The sequence below is a fragment of the Oncorhynchus clarkii genome, chromosome 14, assembly GCF_045791955.1.
Source record: "Oncorhynchus clarkii lewisi isolate Uvic-CL-2024 chromosome 14, UVic_Ocla_1.0, whole genome shotgun sequence".
Classification (NCBI taxonomy): domain Eukaryota; kingdom Metazoa; phylum Chordata; class Actinopteri; order Salmoniformes; family Salmonidae; genus Oncorhynchus; species Oncorhynchus clarkii.
The window spans coordinates 5,834,159-5,855,875 of NC_092160.1; the positions used below are offsets into that span (position 1 = coordinate 5,834,159).

The 21,717-nt window shown below is 42.4% G+C and overlaps 1 protein-coding gene across 2 annotated transcripts; it reads right to left on the bottom strand.

Moving 5' to 3' along the window:
- Positions 1-567: 567 nt before the first annotated feature.
- On the bottom strand, positions 568-21,295 carry LOC139366171 (macrophage colony-stimulating factor 1 receptor 1-like). Of its 2 annotated transcripts, none has more exons than XM_071103348.1 (22): positions 21,160-21,295; positions 20,811-20,919; positions 15,292-15,579; positions 14,901-15,188; positions 14,588-14,724; positions 14,306-14,471; positions 13,887-14,082; positions 10,391-10,506; positions 10,095-10,206; positions 9,744-9,943; positions 9,382-9,473; positions 9,034-9,160; positions 7,849-7,953; positions 7,573-7,683; positions 7,245-7,407; positions 6,995-7,074; positions 6,763-6,872; positions 6,439-6,561; positions 6,227-6,338; positions 6,011-6,110; positions 4,843-4,957; positions 568-4,619 (listed from the first exon to the last, which is right to left on the bottom strand). In XM_071103348.1, exons 2-22 carry the CDS (start codon positions 20,860-20,862, stop codon positions 4,458-4,460), a joined length of 2,955 nt encoding a protein of 984 aa, XP_070959449.1. In that variant the 5' UTR covers positions 20,863-20,919; positions 21,160-21,295; the 3' UTR covers positions 568-4,457. The 2 variants fall into 2 exon arrangements, with proteins under 2 accessions (XP_070959449.1, XP_070959448.1); XM_071103347.1 differs by having other exon boundaries at positions 662-4,622.
- Between the last annotated feature and the right edge of the window lie 422 nt (positions 21,296-21,717).

Consider the following 21,717-nt stretch of genomic DNA (forward strand, 5'->3'; position numbering starts at 1 on the left):
GTTCACAGTTTTAGAATAGAGCATATTGTCCATGTTGACTAACTTCAATCTTGGAGTGCTTAATGTTTGGTCTAGACGTCTATTATGATTTAACAACTGTGTGTATTTAATGACCTCTCGTGCTTTGTCATTATCAGTGAGACTGTTCTGATGTTTTATCCTCTGCTTTGAACGTAAATGTTTTCAAAGATTCAAGTAGACAACCTTTCTCATCTGCCTCATGGCAGATGTGAAAGGACTACAGGAGACTGTGCCTAATCTCCAGTTGGAGGAGTGGCTCCAAATGTCAGGACTGTTCTATCTCAGCTGCTCGAACGGAATTTCAAGAGAACAATCAGTGGATTTTATTAATGCCCCGTACTGAGTAGGATTCTGTGTTTTCACATGCGAAAGGCATTACTTTTGATTTAAAAAACGCTTTATCTGCCTTCACAATGAAAAATAGTTTTATAACTCAAACATATTTTATGGAAAAGAGATGTATGTTTCTGAACGATGCACCATGCTGCATCGTTAACAATATGAGCGTGTGGCACGGACCTCCATTTCATTTTGAGCAGGGCACGCCTCCCTCACTGGCATCGCCCGGTCACTTGACTTGGCCGGTTCAAGCTTAAATGATGACATTTCCAGAGTGGTTTTGCTCAAGACTTTCTAAATAAAGTTAAAAAGTATTTATTTATGTTGAATCAAGTTTCTGTGGTTTTGTTTGGGGTGATTCTTACTTCCTATTTAGGTGGTCTGGTATTGCTCAACCTGTCATGACAACATGGAATGAAACTTCAGAAAAATGCAGAGAAGACATTATTGTATCCAAAATGGGGACAGTTTAAAACTCACAGGAATGTAGCATTTTGTTCCCTGTTGTGGTCCTATTTGTTCTTTCTTAGGACGTACAATAGAGTATCTAGGCTGAAATATTTTGTTTTTGAAGGCGAGGGTAAATGGAAAATTACATATTTCCAAGGAAAGCCAAGTTTCAGAGTTTGCGACACATTGTCTGTGAATGTAATTACTGTCCTTGCAGAAACCATACTGTGATTTGGTTAGCATAAACTAAAAGGATGACCCACAAATGATTTGTCCTTTGCTTTCAAGCAGTAAAGTAAAAATAACATTTACATTACACTGAGTATCCCAAACCTTAGGAACACCTTCCTAACATTGAGTTGCACCCCCACAAGGTGTCGAAAGCGTTTCACAGGGATGCTGGCCCATGTTAACTCCAAATGCTTCCTACAGTTGTGTCAAGTTGGCTGGAGGTCCTTTGGGTGGTGGACCGTTCTTGATACACACAGGAAACTGTTGAGCATGAAACTCAGCAGCATTGCAATTCTTGACACAAACCGGTGCACCTGGCACCTACTAACATACCCCGTTCAAAGGCAATTACATTTTTGTCTTGCACATTCACCCTCTGAATGGTGCATAATCCATGTTTCAATTGTCTCAATGCATAAAAATCATTCTTTAACCTTCCTCCCCATTCATCTATACTGATTTGAAGTGGATTTAACAAGTGACATCAATAAGGGATCATAGCTTTGACCTGGTCAGTCTGTCATGGAAAGAGCAAGTGTTCTTAATTTTTGGTATACTCAATGTATATCATACATACAGTTAAAGGGACATTTAAAAATGTTTCACTTCATATTCATCATCTCCAGCACCACCACAACATCAACATATGTGAAAATTGTGCATTTCTATATTTTGTAGTAAAAAAAGATAGTGGAAGATAAGGCTGGACTTACATGAAAGCAACTTTCACAACATTTTCGCTACAGTTGCAGGTTGCAAGTGACATCATCTCAAGCAACTTTGCTGTTACATGCAGCTACTCAAACGTGATTAAAATTGCATGCAACAGCCAATCAAATTGAAGCTGCTTGTTTGAGAATCTCCCGATGTCTTCTGCTGCGTTACATTGTGGTTTCACAAATGAGTTGTTTATCCAACCATTTGGTTATTGTAACAGCAAGGATATAGAAGATATGCATTATGTACAATTTAGCTTGTTAGCTAGCCAAAATGACATTGCTAACACCAACACAGCTAGCTAGCTAGCGCAGATCATGGTGGACATTTTTCAGGTCAAAATATCATTTATTGACTGCTAAACCATGTACAATCATTTGTATATGATCTCTTGTTGTGCTAGTCTCTGTTCTGTCAACCTTGACCACTGATGGTGCTGCACAGCACTGACAGCTGTGTTGACATGACAACTGGGTCAGAATTCCTAACCTTCGAATGAATAATGTGACAAAAGCAGCCAATTGTTTTGATTGGCTGCTGAAATAATAATGAGTTGCTTATTATTTCACGAAGCAATGAAGAAGCAACTCAAATTGCGTGAAAGTTTCATCGTGTAACGGCAGCCTGTGTTTCCAATGACATCATCAAGCAATTAGAAGACAATGCCTACTCATAAATGCTTAAAATCACATTATGCACATGTAACAGTATAGCTTCCGTCCCTCTCCTCGCCCCAACCTGGGCTCGAACCAGGGACCCTCTGCACACATCAACCATGAAGCATCGTGCCACAAAAGCCACGGCCCTTGCAGAGCAAGGGGAACAACTACTTCTAGGTCTCAGAGCTAGTAACGTCACAGACTGAAACACTATTAGCGCGCACCACCGCTAACTAGCTAGCCATTTCACATCGGCCACAATCACCCCCCTTTTGACCTCGTCCTTTTTCGCAGCAACCAGTGATCCGGATCAACAGCATCAATGTAACAGTATAGCTTCCGTCCCTCTCCTCGCCCCAACCTGGGCTCAAACCAGGGACCCTCTGCACACATCAACCACAGTCACTCACGAAGCATCGTTACCCATAGCGCCAAGGGGAACAACTACTTCTAGGTCTCAGAGCAAGTGACGTCACCGACTGAAACACTATTAGCGCGCACCACCGTTAACTAGCTAGCCATTTCAGATCAGCCACACACACCAATGATGTCATTGGAAATAGTTATCTTTATCTTTTTTACAAATAAACATAGAAACGCGCCATTTTCTCATGTTGATGTTGGGGTGGTGCTGGAGATAATGAATATGCAATTGAACATTTTTTACATCTCCCTTTAATAAAAAGCTCATAGTTTTCTCTCCTTTCAACTCAGTGTTCAGAATAGCTGCTGACAATTCGAGTAAACGTCTTACAACAATTCTGATTTTACAGCTGACATATAGCTTTTCACTTTGACGTAGAGCTTGTATCTGCAATCATCATAATTACAGTAGGCAGTATTAGCTGATTTCTACATTCAATACAATGAATCAACATTTTTACAGCATAATTGACCCCCAAAAATGATGAAGTGACGAATGAATGAACATCAAAATATTGAGTGTTACAGAAATAAAGAATCGATTGAATCAATCAAAAACAAAGCCTTTGTGTTGTCAATACTGTGATCCACAGATTTCCTTATACAGTTTTATCTGCCTTTCATTCCCTACTGTATCATATAGCATATAGGCTATATGTCGACTGGCTGAGTCTGAAGTAATATTGGTTAACGCACAACTAAAATCTTGTGCCATTTAGACAGCTGCGTGATTCTGTCATATTGTGACTGTCATACAAAACAACTATGGCTAGAGATTTTTTTTTAAACAATACACATGCTTTCATTGATGTAAATAGCGTCTCAAAATCCATTTCAATGCATTTCATGCAGCATGTTTAGGCTGAGGGACAATACATGGAATGTGTTCCCCAGTTAAATTGCATCTCATGTTATTACGTCCAGCATCAAACTAAGCCATCATACGAATAAAAAAACTCAAATATACTGTAGCAGAAATTATACAATTGCATTGTTTGCTACTGTCTTGCTGCTGCATAGCATGTTGAGAAAAGGTAGTCCTGCAATGTGAAAGTGAACCCGCCGACAAATGTCAATTCAAACACCACCAGCATTCGTTCCCATTTCCCTCAAATAATAGATAAACCCTTACAATAGTGGCTACAGAAGAAGATAATGTACATTAAAAGTACAAATAGCCTACAAAAAGCTGTGAGCAACACAATCTGTTCTGTCAGGGTAGATGCATCTTTGGTGCATAGATTTAAAAGATAATCTCCAAAACAACAAAGAAGAGTAATTAATGTAAAATAAGGCATTATATATATTAATTACACATCTAAGGCACTATCTGTGATTAGATTCATTCCCGCCTTTGTTTTTCCAAAACTTGTCATGGGATATAACAAGTCACATGACATGACTCTCGCAGCTTCCTGTCTGTATACAGTGTAAAACAGGCCTAAAAACTGATTTTCAATGCTTTAACAAAATATCACAATTCCATTTCTTTGGCTCTGTGCTCCCAGAATGATTCTACAGTGAGCAGGAGAAGATAGAAAGTGGACGAATTCCAGATCAGAATGTGGACAGTTTGATGATGTCGGAGCTGTCAGACATAGAAATAGAATTATGCTTTCAGCAGAACTGATAGTTATTGGTCTTCACCAGTGGTTGCTCCTCTTCTTCGTGCTCACACGACTGGTCACAGGAGCCGTCACAACACTTAGGCTCATCATTATCATCACACAGCTCCAACTCCTCGACCATCATGTCCTGCTGCAGCTGGATGTTCTGGTGCTGCTGGGACAGGAGAGTAGAACACTGAAGAGAACAGGTTTCAAAACAAAAACTCATTCATGAGTTACAGTATTGCTATCTTCAAACAATGCTTAAGTCTGGTCAATCCAGTCTGACAATGAAACATGTTTTATGCTGTCCATAGGGTAGATGCTGTTTTATCCTGATAAGAGATATACAGCTTATCTACCATGGTAAACATCAATCCCCCTGTCTGTGTTACCTGATCTGGACGTTCTGGCTCCTCACCCAGTAATCTCTCAATCAGCTGGCTGATCTTGCTGAAGGTCGGTCGCTCTGTTGGCTCCAGATTCCAGCACATTTTCATGATTGTATACCTAGTGGGACATAAATACATCATTACCTTATTCTTCTTTATTCTTACTCTTATTATTATCCATCCTGATGCCCAGTCACTTTACCCTGCCTTCATGTAAATATCTACCTCAAATACTGTACATCGTACCCTTGCACATTGATCTGGTACTGCTACTCCCTGTATATACAGTCGCTTGATTCTTGTGTATGTTATTCCTCTTGTGTTATTTTTTACTCTGCATCGTTGGGAAGGGCTCGTAGGAAAGCTTGTCACTGTAAATACTACAACTGTTGTATTCAGTGCATGTGACAAATCTAATTTGATTTGAAGTATCATATTGGTTCCGATACCGTAAAAAAAATACAATATTTTGTATCATTCCTCGTCGTTCTACAAGGCCCTCAAGCATCATGGAGAAGATTGTCTCAATATAGAGCTCTGTGGTCTTTCGAACACCGGAGATGCACCCCTCCTAAACACCACTACAGTCCCTCTAGTCTTCTCCTTGCCTGGTCTGTGAAATGGCACTGTTTCGGGCCCCAGCCTGCTGATCATGTGGCTAACACGCAGAACCACGCCTGACCAAGGACTGACTCATCCCCACACAAAGGGGCCCAGATGAATAAGTCCTGACTCAGTCTCAGTCCCCCTCTGTCGCTCTGTCTCCGGACCCACAATACTGTTATTCCGGGCAGTGTGGCAACCACAGCGAATCGACACACACAGATAGATGTATGGAGCCTTGGAGATATTGAAAAATACACTCTTTCTTTCTCGTTTCTATGGGGTGTTTGATTGTGGAGGAGAGCTTTGTTACTTTTTCAATGTAGGGCTCAGAACTCCAGCCAAGTAATCTGGAATCAGCCATGCTTAATGTGTCTATGGCACAATACATGTACTTTTATTACAAATGCTGAACAGGGGGTATGACTGGAACATAGGGGGTCTTTGTTCAGTCTTGCAGAATATTATAAAAGGATATTGTAGTATACATGAATGTGTATCCCAATGAAGCCCAATTGGCCTGGGGACAAGGTTGTTTAAACCTAAAAGCCCTGAATCTGTAACTTACATCTCTGGAGGTGCAAAGTCTGGTCGAGACATCTGATAACCACACTTGATCATGTTGTAGAATTTAGTATCCACCAGGATACTGGGGTAGGGACTCTTTCCTAAAGAAATTAAACAAAGGCACATGAATTAAACAACAAAACAAGAACGACTGAATGATTTCACCAGAGATATCAACATCTATTATGTTGAGAAATCTATGTTTATGCCAGCTCACCTAGAGAGAAGATCTCCCATAGCAGGATCCCATAGGACCAGACGTCACTCTGGACAGTGTAGAGACAGTCAAAGATACTCTCTGGAGCCATCCACTTCACTGGCAGACGCGCCTATAGACACATGGTGCGAGGAAACGCATATCAAACACACGTGAATGTTTCTTTATTGACATGGAACATGTTATTGAGGTTGTCACTGTTGTTTGCTCACATTGCCCTTCACCACATAGTTGGAGTCATTCATGATGTCACGTGCCAGGCCGAAGTCACAGATCTTAGCCACATGGAGGTCTGTCAGGAGGACGTTCCGAGCTGCCACGTCCCGGTGAATACACTGAGACAGACAGAGAGAGAATCAGTTACAGTAGCTTACGGCGGCATCACAAAGTGCATCTCTACTTTCCAAGAGATTATATTTTTTTTTAAACTATAGTCTGCTGAATTTTCATCAAACATAATCTCCAACTGCGAAGTGTACTTATACAGGCCTTGTTTCGCAACCTTTGTTGTGAAACTTTGTGTTGATGTGACTCACGTTCTTGGCTGCAAGGAAGTCCAGGCCCTGAGCCACCTGGTAGGAGAATCTCAGCAGGTCCTCCATGTCCAACGGCCACGAGTCCGGCCCACCATCCTCACACACAGAGTCTGATAGAACCGAATTTTTATGTTCATAGAAATGTCCAACTGAGACAAACAACAATAAACTGGTGAACCAATGCAATGAATGGTGCTAGATAAAAGAAAAGGGAGTAAGACGGATCAATTACCCAGAGAGGAGTTGACAGGCTGGGGACCAGGCCTCATCTCCAGGTAGCTGTCAGAACACACACTGGATATCCCACTGTCACTGGTAGAAGGAGCGGAGAACGGGATCAGGGGAGGAGAGGAGGGTGAGGGTCGAGAGGTGGTAAATCACACAAAGTGGTTACTTCACAAGACTGCTTCTCTGTATGCTGAATAAAGGTGAGTCAGAGTACGCCTTCTTTTTCATGGGCTTGGTGCCAACATTATCCATACCTTCTGATGAACTGTTTCCCTTCACAGAGGTTCTTGTAGTCACTGGTCTCCTCTGGTACCGCTGGTATGTTCATGACAAAGTTCAGGAAGGTCTCCTGCTTGTGTCGCAGGAAGTTCAGAAGGTCGCCATGACTACAGTACTCAGTGATCACCAGTACAGGTCCTGAGATAAGAAACATTGATATTTTATAATAAACTGAGAAAACTTTCAAACTTCCACATAGTACGAAACTTGACGCATTTACAAAAATATACAGATACTGTAATTCTCTGAATGTCTCTGCACTTCTTCAGATAGGAAGCTGTGTTTTATAGTGTTCAGTCTCACCCGCCTGAGTGCAGGCTCCCAGGAGGTTGACAATGTTCTTGTGCTGTCCCAGGTGACTCAGAATCTTCAGTTCTGACATCAAAGCCTCTCTCTCATCTGAGTGGGCCCTGGCTGCAGAAAGAGATAGATAGACAGATAGATAGATAAATAAACAGAGAGAAAGATAAACCCAATCATATGACACTCCCGTACCACTGTGATCACAGACGGTTTCTCAGACTTTGATCAATTCTACTCCTGAACTAAAAAAACGTGTTCAATTCAATGGATTCTGACCTTTGAGCATCTTTACAGCCACTCGCACCGCGTTGTCGTCCTCCCCCAGACCATAGGCTGTGGCCTCCACCACCTTCCCAAAGGCCCCGGCTCCTAGGATCTTTCCTGCGGGTCACACATCCAACGCATCACTTTCTAGTCTGACTGTATGTCAATATCCTTTATTTCCCATAAATACACTTTACAGTTGTACATGTAGTTGAGATTCCACTCATTCACCATACAGTATGGAATATCTAACCCAGGGATGGGCAATTGGCAAATTCACGAAAAAATGTCAATAATAATTCAGTCGAGGGCTCAAATTACTGTTGATAGTTAGAATAGAAGAATACACAAGGTGCAATGTCGAAATGTGGTTGTGCATCAGCAGTCAATTAGCCCATGTCAGCAATGTTTTTCTAGCATGGTAAGTTAGTCTAGCGGCCAGCTATCTAAACTTGTAGTAAGCATGGTCGAATTACCGACGGGATGGGGCCCATTGATCATCAGTTATCATATTAAAAACTGCTAACATGTGCTTCCACATTATGGCAAAATGAGCAGAATTGCATGAAATGATTTATACAATTTCAAAAACATCTCTCCGCTCCATGGCAAACTGTTTAGAATTGCAGCCAACTTGCTTTAAAACGGCAAAGTTTTCGCTACGCCACATGGCAAAATGTGCAGAATTTCAGGAAATTAACTTTAACCCCCTTGTGGGAGTCGTAGTTTTGCTCTACTACCCCGACAAGCATCTTAGGACTCTTCCGTAGTCCGTACAGCCGATCTTCCAACTTCTGTCTGTAGCGTCCGAACAGTTTGGGCTACACACTAATATGATCCCTCTGTGGAAAGGTCGCTCACAAACACGTACATGTCCATTGTTTTTGCCTTAGGATGCCCACAAGCCTCACAAGACTCCTCTGAAGGTCCCCCATGACCAGTTAAAACAATTCATGGAAGCACTGTATATGGAGATAAGTGGTCAAATACATGTCAGAAAAATCTTTCTTATATCTCTCAGATATAGAACAGACACTTCAGAACAAACTTTTGGGGGGACTATCTGTTGTTCCATGTAGTGTATCTGTTATTCAATGTGTTTGTATGGCCTAACAGTAGTAAGGCCAAATGACATTTTTCATCAAACTTCCAAGAACCAAACCACTGCAGTAGCCTATCTAAGAAAAGGCCACACACCTAGCTTGAGCTTGTCCCTGGGAAACTCCCACTTCTCATTGTACGGCATCTGAGTTGGGTCGATAAAGGTGTAGTTGTTTCCTTCACTGGCCTGGATGATCTTCCACCGGATCTCATATCTCGGTTTCTTCAGAGGGAAGGAAATGTATATTAGTCAACCATTTGAATAACTAAGGGTTCTCCATGGTTTCTTTGACTAAAGGTAACAATGATTTCAAACTACATGTATTTGTTAATACTCTATTCATGAACATATCAGTCAGTTTCTTGCCTATTTTATTTTAGATGAGATTGCATACTGGTCTATTAGTATATTTTCTATATTGCAGAGGGTGTTTTGTGTCCTACCTGTTTGTACTTGTAGAGCAGGACCATGAGTAGCAGGAGGAGAAGGGCCAGCACACCAGCTGCTCCCAATAGAGTGGAGGTGAACATTATATCTATCCAATCAGAGAGAAAAGTCAGGGTGTCTGGTGATGACACACTTAGAACATGCTGTGTGTGATGGCTTTGTTATGGGTTTATGTGGAACCAAGGAAGAGTAGCTGCAGCTAAAGTAACGGCTATTGTGAATCTGAATAAACAAAAGAACAGACAGTTCATGTACAGCTCATGTGCTTGACTATGACGACACAGGAAAAAGGAGTATGAACTAAGGATAAGACAGTAAGCCTGAGGATAACCATGGATGACCGTGCTCTGGCTCTTACTGGAAACGTCCATGGCGAAGGTGTCTTTACCGACTCCGACCAGGTTGAAGGCGACACACTCCACGGTCATCCTATGGCTGGACGGTTCCATTGTCAGGACGCTCTGGACCTCGACCACTCCATACTCCTCCCTCTGGACCTCGACTGTTTGGGCCAAGAGAGGAGCAGGCATCTGGAGACCTGTTGCGTTCTCATTGCACCTGTTCCATAGGAAGACACAGATAGGATAGAGTTCCCCATTTAGTTATGATACCTAATACGTCATTATATATTTTTAAATACATACTATACTTATTAAGTCTATCTTTTACAATGGCAATATCATACCACTGTGCCCTCTCTAACACCTACGTGGTTCGGATTCCAGAGCACTGGTACCAGAGGATTATGGGAGCAGGGTAACCGAACGACGTGCACGTGAGGGTGGTGATGTTCTCCCATCTCACCACGGCAACCGGCCTCTCTGCCAATCAAGAGAGAGCAGAGGAAGTCAGTGGCATGGTCAAGTAATAAATCTCACACACTCAACATAGAGACAAATATGTTCAATAGATGCTGTGCTGAAAGAAAATGTATTCCTCAGAGAGAATGGTTGTTGTATGAACTGACACTGTGTATTAGTATGTCTGTACTCATACTTTACTTACGATACATTTGGATTTGGAATGTAATGGATGCGTTGGCCATGGAACTCTTGGCATAAAAGGTGTACTGGCCCTGCTCCTGTGCAATCATCCTCTTGAGCAGCAGGGTAGCGGAATACCTGAGTGAAAAACAGACCTGATCTACAGTCGTGGCCAAAAGTTTTGAGAATGCCACAAATAGTAATTTTTTGCTGCCTCAGTTTGTATGATGGCAATTTGCATATACTCCAGAATGTTATGAAGAGTGATCAGATGAATTGCAATTAATTGAAAAGTCCCTCTTTGCCATGCAAATGAACTGAATCCCCAAAAATATTTCCCCTGCATTTCAGCCCTGCCACAAAAGGACCAGCTGACATCATGTCAGTGATTCTCTCGTTAACACAGGTGTGAATGTTGACGAGGACAAGACTGGAGATCCCTCTGTTATGCTGATTGAGTTCGAATAACAGACTGGAAGCTTCAAAAGGAGGGTGGTGCTTGGAATCATTGTTCTTCCTCTGTCAACCATGGTTACCTGGAAGGAAACACGTGCCATCACCATTGCTTTGCACAAAAGGGCTTCACTGCCAGTAAGATTGCACCAAAGTCAACCATTTATCGGATCATCAAGAACTTCAAGGAGAGCGGTTCAATTGTTGTGAAGAAGGCTTCAGGGTGCCCAAGAAAGTCCAGCAAGCGCCAGGACCGTCTCCTAAAGTTGATTCAGGAATGGCAGCAGGCAGGTGCGAGTGCATCTGCATGCACAGTGAGGCGAAGACTTTTGGAGGATGGCCTGGTGTCAAGAAGGGCAGCAAAGAAGCCACTTCTCTCTTCTCTGTTCCTTGTGCAGCTATTCTGCAAAAGGTACAGGGATTGGACTGCTGAGGACTGGGGTAAAGTCATTTTCTCTGATGAATCCCCTTTCCGATTGTTTGGGACATCCGGAAAAAAAGCTTGTCCGGAGAAGACAAGGTGAGCGCTACCATCAGTCCTGTGTCATGCCAACAGTAAAGTATCCTGAGACCATTCATGTGTGCGGTTGCTTATCAGCCAAGGGAGTGGGCTCACTCACAATTTTGCCTAATAACACAGCCATGAATAAAGAATGGTACCAACACATCCCCTGAGAGCAACTTCTCTAAACCATCCAGGAACAGTTTGGTGACAAAACAATGCCCTTTTCCAGCATGATGGAGCACCTTGCCATAAGGCAAAAGTAATAACGAAGTGGCTCGGGGAACAAAACATCAATATTTTGGCTCCATGGCCAGGAAACTCCCCAGACCGTAATCCCATTGAGAATTTGTGGTCAATCCTCAAGAGGCTTGATATTATACAGTTTTCCATTGTAACATCTGACAAAAATATCTAAAGACACTGAAGCAGCACACTTTGTGAAACTTAATATTTGTGTCATTCTCAAAACTTTTGGCCATGACTATACACTCTTAGAAAAAAAGGTACTATTTAGAACCTAAAAGGGTTCTTCGGCTGTCCCCATAAGAGAACCCTATGAAGAACCCTTTTTGGTTCCAGGTAGAATTAGTTTGGTTCCATGTAGAATAATTTTGGGTTCCACAGAGAGATCTACCTGGAACCAAAAAGGGTTCTCCTATGGGGAGAGTTGAATAACCCTTTTGGAACCCTTTTTTTCTAAGAGTTTATTGTAGTCACTGGAAATGTTTAACTGGGACAAAAGTGGAATGAATGCAGATGTTGTGTGGTTTGGTGACTAATACATGCTAGTTCTCCTTAGACAGTTACTGCTATGTGTCATAGCGGAGGTAAAACATTAGCTCTTTCCTTCCCTTAACTCTAGTTTCATAGTACAGAACTCTTTGGACCGGTGGTGGTGACGTCTGAGTTTGTGCCAGATAAACAAATAAACGGAAACATCAGCTCATTTCAAATCTTCTGCAGTTTCCCCATTCTGAATTTCAGTACATTCAGAAAGTATTCAGACCCATTGACCTTTTCCACAATATGTTACGTGACAGCCTTATTCAACAATGTATTAAATAACAAATGTCCTCATCAATTTACACACAATACCCCATAATGACAAAGCGGGAACAGGTAAAGAAAATGTTTTTGCAAATGTATTCAAAATAAAAAACTGAAAAACCGTATTTACATAAGTATTCAGACCCTTTGCTATGGGACTCGAAATTGATCTCATGTGCATCCAGTTTCCATTCATCATTCTTCATATGTGTCTACAACTTGATTGGACCACCTGTGGTGAATTCAATTGATTGGACATAATATGGAGAGGCAAACACCTGTCTATATAAGGTGCCACAGTTGAGAGTGCACGTCAGAGCAAAAACCAAGCCATGAGGTTGAAGGCATTGTCCGTAGAGCTCAGAGAAAGGATTATGTCGAGGCACAGATCTGGGGAAGGGTACCAAAACAGTTCTGAAGAATTGAAGGTCCCAAAGAACACAGGGGATTATATCATTCTTAAATGGAAGAAATTTGGAACCACCAAGACTCCAAGAGCTAGCCTCCCAGCCAAACTGAGCAATCCGCGGAGAGGGCCTTTGTCAGGGAGGTGACCAAGAACCCGATGGTCACTCTGACAGAGCTCCAGAGCTCCTCTGTGGAGATGGGAGAACCTTCCAGAAGGACAACCATCTCTGCAGCACTCAAGACAGAAGCCACTCGTCAGTAAAAGGCACATGACAGCCAGATTGGAGGACTCTCAGACCATGAGAAACAAGATTCTCTGGTCTGATGAAACCAAGATTGAACTCTTTGGCCTGAATGCCATGCGTCACGTTTGGAGGAAACCTGGCACCACCCCTACCATAAAGCATGGTGGTGGCAGCATCATGCTGTGGGGATGTTTTTCAGCGGCAGGGACTGGGAGACTAGTCTGGATTGAGGGAAAGATGAACGGAGCTAAGTACAGAGAGATTTTTATGAAATTCTGCTCCAGAGCGCTCAGGACCTCAGACTGGGGCGAAGGTTCACCTTGTAACAGGACAATGACTCTAAGCACACAGCCAAGACAATGCAGGAGTGGCTTCAGAACAAGTCTCTCAGACTTTCAGAGGATCTGCATAAAAGAATGGGAGAAACTCCCCAAATACAGGTGTGCCAAGCTTGTAGTGTCATACCCAAGAAGACTCAAGGCTGTAATCGCTGTCAAAGGTGCTTCAACAAAGTACTAAGTAAAGGGTCTGTTTTTATTTATTTATATTTTTGCAAACATTTCTAGAAACCTGTTTTTTGCTTTGTCATTATGGGCCATTGTGAAAAAAATATTTTATTAATTTAAGAATAAGGCTGTAACGTAACAAAATGTGGAAAAAGTAATGGGTCTGAATACTTTCCGAATGCACTGCATAATTATGATCAAGTGAGCCTTTGATCCGTGAACATTTTAAAATACAGTTTTCTGTTGCTGCCCTTTAGTCCCAAAGCCCCAAACGCCTTCCCAAAACAGGTAGAGGAGGATCACTCCTCACTCAGTCAGTGCTCTTCATCTTGTTGTTGTATGAGTACCACCCACCTGTTGTTATAGCGTGTAAAGGTTTGTTCCTGCGTGGAGGAGGCTGTAGGGGTGGCCCAGTGCTGGCCTATGATCTGAGGGTACGCCTCGATCAGGACACTGAGTTTCAGGTCTTCCCCCTCGTTCACGTCAATGGACAGGCCCTGGTGAGCCAGCTTGGAGGACAGCTGGGGAGAAAGACGGATGTAGGCCTCCTCTGGACAGAGACATGGAGAGACATGGGAGTGGTTATCTTCAAGGTCAGCCAGAAGTGTTTTCATTAGGCACTGAAACAGAGAGGGACTTCCTAAACTTGTCCACCCAAAAAAAGCTGTATTGATACAGTCTGCGTTGATTCTCACGATCCAGTTCTGCGACTGGAATGTGTTCGAATATCCCCATGTGTGCCTGAATTGTATTAGAGTTATCCAATAACTTACCTACAACCATCAGGGAGGTGGTAGATTTGTTGACTCCAGCCTCGTTGGTGCCGATGCAGGTAATGTTGCCTGTGTCTGACTGGTCCACTACAGGGATGGTCAGGATGCTTTCAATGTCCAGACGGTTACTGTCAACTGATTGGACTTTCTGCTCTATTGTAAATCTCTGTAAGAAGAGACAGGAAAATAACATAATGTCATTGTCAAGACATATTGTCATGCGTTTTATTTTGGCCAACAGTGGAACAAATAGGTTGTTCCAGATACTCTGAAAGTGCTTGCCTTTTTGGAGCTGTAATTCCACGTGACATTATAGTTGAAGTTGGGGTTGTGTGTGGTGCAGTGGATGCTCAGCTTCTCGCCCACGATATGAACATACTCATCCTTTTCCAGGAATACATAAGGTGGGAAACGCAGCCCTGGACACAGAGGGAACCAGGAACACAGCATGTATAAGAAAAGCACACACTTCTTAGCCAATTCGAATGCTTGTTCCTGAATTTGAATATATAGCAATTTTACAGTACAGTACATGGGCCTGATCAAGCATGTGACTTTAAGTAAAGTATCCCTCCACAACACTCAACCTACTTACTTTGGATGATGTTGAGGTTGAAAGTCTTGGAAGTCCTCTCCACCCCGTGGAGTTTGGCGCTGCAGACATAGTCAGCATTGTAGCTGGGGTGGAGGTTGCGGATGAGAATGCCTCTGCGGGGGTCTGCTGTGTAGTTCATCCCTGGGGGCACGGAGGTACAGTTGTCCATGCGGAGCCCCAAGTCTGTGGCCTCTGGGTCGGTCAGCAGGCAGGGGAGCAGGTGGTCCTCCCCCTCCTTCCTCACCACACGCAGGGACGCGCTGCTGGTCCAAAACAGGCTGTCTGGGTCTGGTGGAGAAGGGGGGATGTGTTAGAATGAGGGATACTGGCCAACACACCGTCTCTACAGGTATGGTAAACCAACAGTAACTCTCTCCTCTTCTGAGCTTACCTTTCACATACACATGCACCGTAGAGAACAAGTCCCGAACCTTGACGTTCACACTGGTATATTCACATTTATATGTCCCAGTGTGTTCTGCAGAGGGGCGGTCCACCTTGAAGGTTCTGACTCTCCCATTGCCCTTGGAGATTAAGCTCTTGTGTTTGGACAACCGGGTCAGCCAGTTGACTGGACCATCCCCCTCACACCTCAGGACCAATGGGGTGCCAGGGTTCAGTACTACTTCAGACCCAACCACGACCTCTGAGTTTAGCTTGATCACAGGACGTCGCCATTCTGAGGAGGTTAACATAGAGATGAGATCATAAATCTACGCGTTTCAAAACAACTGGGACCTCGGAAGTGGGAAATCTCTGACTTCAGTGCGTTCAAGACTAATGGGAACTCAGAAAAAGCTTAAACTTGGAAAATGTGTTTTTAACAGACATCCAACTCGGAATTTCGAGTTAAACCTCAAATCACTATTTATTTTTCTGAATGTCTTCTTGGTCACTCTGTGTTTAGGATTAAGAGTCATCTTGGACACCACAAATTCAGGAAACAAATGACAGAACTGGCCAGTCTGGCTCTAAAGGAGAGATCCTATTCTCTCTCTCACTTCTGCTTTTCTTCTCTATATCAATGTCATGCTACCGAGAACGGGAGTGAATGGAGACACATTTACTAGTCCCTCAGGGACCCACAGACATTTCATAATTTAGTTGTAGCCCTGAACTAGTTCAGCTGATTTACCTAGTCAAGGGTTGCGTTCCTCTGCTCAGATGTTGCATGCATCAACTAATGGTTGCATGTTGCGTCATCGACAGTACGGTCGGGCACCAGATTGCTATAAAATAGTATATGGCTAGCTGATACATAAAATACATATCCAGGCATGTAAGATCTGGCACGTGGCAGAAACACCTGGGCAGAGGAACACGCCGAAGGGCTTGATGATTAGTTGACTAGTTGAGTCAGGTGTGCTAGTTCTGGAATATATCAAATACAGTGGGGCAAAAAGGTTTAGTCAGCCACCAATTGTGCAAGTTCTCCCGCTTAAAAAGATGAGAGAGGCCTGTAAATTTTCATCATAGGTACACTTAAACTATCTAGAAAATCACATTGTAGGAATTTTAATGAATTTATTTGCAAATTATGGTGGAAAATAAGTATTTGGTCACCTACAAACAAGCAAGATTTCTGGCTCTCACAGACCTTCTTTAAGAGGCTCCTCTGTCCTCCACTCGTTACCTGTATTAATGGCACCTGTTTGAACTTGTTATCAGTATAAAAGACACCTGTCCACAACCTCAAACAGTCACACTCCAAACTTCACTATGGCCAAGACCAAAGAGCTGTCAAAGGACACCAGAAACAAAATTGTAGACCTGCACCAGGCTGGGAAGACTGAATCTGCAATAGGTAAGCAGCTTGGTTTGAAGAAATCAACTGTGGGAGCAATTATTAGGAAATGGAAGACATACAAGACCACTGATAATCTCCCTTGATCTGGGGCTCCACGCAAGATCTCACCCCGTGGGGTCAAAATGATCACAAGAACGGTGAGCAAAAATCCCAGAACCACACGGGGGGACCTAGTGAATGACCTGCAGAGAGCTGGGACCAAAGTAACAAAGCCTACCATCAGTAACACACTACGCCGCCAGGGACTCAAATCCTGCAGTGCCAGACGTGTCCCCCTGCTTAAGCCAGTACATGTCCAGGCCCGTCTGAAGTTTGCTAGAGAGCATTTGGATGATCCAGAAGAAGATTGGGAGATTGTCATATGGTCAGATGAAACCAAAATATAACTTTTTGGTAAAAACTCAACTCGTCGTGTTTGGAGGACAAAGAATGCTGAGTTGCATCCAAAGAACACCATACCTACTGTGAAGCATGGGGGTGGAAACATCATGCTTTGGGGCTGTTTTTCTGCAAAGGGACCAGGACGACTGATCCATGTAAAGGAAAGAATGAATGGGGCCATGTATCGTGAGATTTTGAGTGAAAACCTCCTTCCATCAGCAAGGGCATTGAAGATGAAACGTGGCTGGGTCTTTCAGCATGACAATTATCCCAAACACACTGCCCGGGCAACGAAGGAGTGGCTTCGTAAGAAGCATTTCAAGGTCCTGGAGTGGCCTAGCCAATCTCCAGATCTCAACCCCATAGAAAATCTTTGGAGGGAGTTGAAAGTCCGTGTTGCCCAGCAACAGCCCCAAAACATCACTGCTCTAGAGGAGATCTGCATGGAGGAATGGGCCAAAATACCAGCAACAGTGTGTGAAAACCTTGTGAAGACTTGCAGAAAACGTTTGACCTCTGTCATTACCAACAAAGGGTATATAACAAAGTATTGAGATAAACTTTTGTTATTAACCAAATACTTATTTTCCACCATAATTTGCAAATAAATTCATTAAAAATCCTACAATGTGATTTTCTGGATTTTTTTTCTCATTTTGTCTGTCATAGTTGAAGTGTACCTATGATGAAAATTACAGGCCTCTCTCATCTTTTTAAGTGGGAGAACTTGCACAATTGGTGGCTGACTAAATACTTTTTTGCCCGACTGTACATCTTAAATACAGTTAAATAAGGGTTAAATAAAAATACTTGGAACGGTTTGAGAACCACCCTCCTAGACTATGGTAATGCCCTGGCCCTTTTACATCCACAAACACCAACACAAAAACAAACAAAGACATCTTTGAATTCCTTATTTTCTTCCCGAAACAGAAGGGTCAGAGTGAGATAGAGGGAGCTGTATGGGGTGGTAAAACCATGTATGTCCTTTGGGTGTGACAAAGCTAACTGCTGGTGATGCGCTGATACAGGGACAAACAATGCCGTCTTTGAGACACTCAAGCAAATCACAGGGGCCAAGGGAGTCTGAAGAACTTCAACATAAAGCTACTGTAGAATAGGGCTTCAAATGGCATGTTTTTCTTGTCCTCCTTTAACTCTCTAACACCTTATTTGATAAAAAAGTTAATTTGGGCTCTATTGGGCTCTCTTGTGGTGGATTTATTTCAGCATCCACTCTCCTGTATCTGGTAAAGCATGGATCAGAAAACAACATCTGAAAATCACAATAGGTTTTGTCTCAATTCATTCTTTCATGTAAAGTATGTCTTGTTTTTGATTTATCTCAAAGCAGAACTGAGTTTTGTTGTTCAGCAGATTTTCTTAGTTACCACAGTCCACAGCTCAACCTCAGAGTGTCAAAGTGAGGGAGTGCTCCTGGTTTTGGGCTATTCAGTATCGATTGGGTCTAGACTTCCCGATAACATTACACACCACCTTCTTATGGACTCCAAGTATACTAGCTCCCTATCAAATGGCTGTTGAGCAATGGAACAAAAACAGCAGCAGATGTACAGGACATTACGGTCCTACCAAAAGAGGCTCATAAAAATAAAAATAATGAAACATTAAAAATGGCATAATTTTCAGATAAAACTATACTAAATATATTCACGTCACCACATCATTGATTAAAACACACTGTTTTGCAATGAAGGTCGACAGTGGCCTCAAGAGCACTCTGTAGGGTAGCACCATGGTGTAGCCAGAGGTAAACTAGTTTCCGACCTTCTCTGGGTACATTGACTTCAATACAAAACCTAGGAGACTCATGGTTCTCAACCCCTTCCATAGACTTACACAGTAATTATGAAAAGTTCCGGAGGACGTCCTCCAAACTATCAGAGCTCTTACAGCATGAACTGCCATTTTGTCCACATAATCAAAGAATCAGAGAATTAATCTAGTACTGAAAGCATAAGCTACAGCTAGTTTGCACTGCAGTGCATAAAATGTGATTGGTAGTTGACACTTTCCTACTCTAACCAGTGGCGACACATCATTCAGGGCTGGTGGGGCAGAGCCCCACCTGTTTAGCCCTGTACGCATGTTATTTTGGCATTACAACATGTCACATATCAGTTTGCAAACACTGTTATTAAAAAATCATTGAGTTGATAAAGCCGCATACATGTTTTGCTTTCTTGAATAAGGCAGATCCAAAATGCAGGTGTTTCAGCCTAGCTCAGTGCTTTCTGTGGTGGTGGGGAAAGTATGCAGCGTAGGGATTGGTAATGTTCTCTAGCTGTGCCGTGATTGGCTCAGTGTTCTGTCACTCATGGGGACACTACGTCACTGCAAAATCTACGGGGAGATGTCGAAAATTCAAGCCCCTTGAGTGCTGCCATAGATTTACATTAGAAGTGCCCACCTGAGAAGACTCAAGGTCATTGGTCACAGATAAAATTATGTAAAATCATATTATATCTACCATAGCTTTGATTGGACTGATCATGTTAACATAGCAAGCTAGACAAGCAGTCATCATCATGAATCAAGTCAAAAGTCTACTGGCAAATCCTTTTCAATCCTTGTCATATGAAGAGAAATTATAGATAAAACATAGTGGTGCTCATCGGCCATTGGACATAAACATTACACTAGTGGTGGAAAAAGTACCCAATTGTCATATTTGAGTCAAAGTAAAGATATCTTAATAGAAAATGACTCAAGTTAAAGTGAAAGTCACCCAGTAAAATACTGTTTGAGTAAAAGTCTGAAAGTATTTGGTTTTTCAAATACTTAAGTATCAGGTATTGGGGCAGCAGGTAGCCTAGTGGTTAGAGCATTGGGCCAGTAACCGAAAGGTTGCTCAGATCGAATCTCTGAGCTGACAAGGTAAGAATCTGTTGTTTTGCCCCTGAACAAGGCAGTTAATCCACTGTTCCCTGGTATGCTGTCCTTGTAAACAAGAATTTGTTCTTAACTGACTTGCCTAGTTAAATACATTAAAATTAACTGTGGTTCCAAGTACTTAAGTAGTTTTTAGGGTATCTGTACTTTTCTTTACTATTGATATTTCTGACAACTTTTACTTTTACTCCACTACATTCCTCAATAATATAATGTACTTTTTACTTCATACATTTTCCATGACACCCAAAAGTACTAGTTACATTTCGAATGCTTAACAGGACAGAAAAATTGGCATATTCACACACTTTTTAAGAGAACATCCCTTGTCATCTCTGCCTCAGATCTGGCAGACTCACTAAAAACAAATGCTTTGTTTGTAAATTATGTCTTAGTGTTGTAGTGTGCATGCAGCTATCCGTAAAAAAATAAAACAAGAAAATTGTGCTGTCGGGTTTGAAATGATTTATACTTTTACTTTTGATACTTAAGTATATTTGTGCAATTACATTTACTTTTGATACTTAAGTATATTTAAAACTAAATAGTTTTACACTTTTACTCAAGTAGTATTTTACTGGGTGACTTTCACTTTTACTCAAGTCATTTTCTATTTAGGCATCTTTTATTTCACTCAAGTATGACAGTTGGGTACTTTTTCCACCGCTGCATATAAATTGCATTTTAGTCTGGTAATATGTATGTAAAAGTATGGAGGACACAAGAGACGCAGTGAGTACAATGTCAACAACACAACACATGAATCCCAATACGATGCAGTATAGTTGAAAACAGGTGTTGAGTCGTACCTTGAGCTGCAGTGGGCAGGATCCCCAGAAGGAAGGCCAGGTACAGCTCCATCCTGGATCTGCTCCAGATCTATGTGTGTCTGTATGTCTAGGAGTGTTGTTATTGTGTCTGTGGTCAAGGAGAAAAATGAGGAATCATTACGCTGGATCTTTGCTGTCACTCACTGTCATACACTTCTTCTTTTCTAAAGAGGATATTTGGAAATCAAACTTTCACGATTTGTCACCTTGAAATCAAGGCAATATAGGCCAGACCTTACTGAAAGCCTTTTCAAATGTAATTCACATGCTATTAATAAAAGTTACTGTGTAACATGGCTAAGATTGGAAACAATGAACTCTACTGAACCTGTAGATTTCTTCAGCTCAGTGGTATGCCTCTGATCCCACAGAGCTCTGTGGATTCACCATCCGGGAGCGAGTAAAGTTCCTCCAACCCTGTCTCTCTTCTGTCTCTATCTCCCTTAGCCTGACCAGAAGCCAGTAAAAGAGAGAGAGGCATAAACAGACAGATAGAGGTGTCACGCTCCCCACTAATGACCATGTGTCTCTGTTTAGCTAGAAAACAGGACGGCCCTCCCAGTCCTAATGCCATGGTGCTGAGACTAATCTGCTGTGATGATGGGTCACACTGCTGCTCTGCTGCCTAGCCCCAGCCCAAGCCTGCTAAGCCTCATCCCCATTCCCATTCCACAGAGAGAGAACCCATGATCGACACGGTAGATGATCGGCTGAGTTTTGAGTTTGCTTGTGCTGAGGGCTGAAAAGAGAGGCTTTGATTGAACTAAGTCTAGCTGGGCTTGGGAAAGTCCCAATGGATTTTTTGGGGATATCTCTCTTATGGTCAATTAATCAGGGGCCATTTATTATCTCTTCGACATTGAATGGATAAAGCCAAGGCATTAAA

Excerpts from the sequence above, each read along its gene's own strand:
- LOC139366171 (XM_071103347.1), bottom strand. The coding sequence starts at position 20,862 with ATGGAGCTGTACCTGGCCTTCCTTCTGGGGATCCTGCCCACTGCAGCT. Across the intron at positions 15,580-20,810 it reads CCTGCCCACTGCAGCTCAAG|AATGGCGACGTCCTGTGATC; the intron begins GTACGACTCAAC and ends TAACCTCCTCAG. Across the intron at positions 6,111-6,226 it reads ATGGGAGATCTTCTCTCTAG|GAAAGAGTCCCTACCCCAGT; the intron begins GTGAGCTGGCAT and ends TAATTTCTTTAG.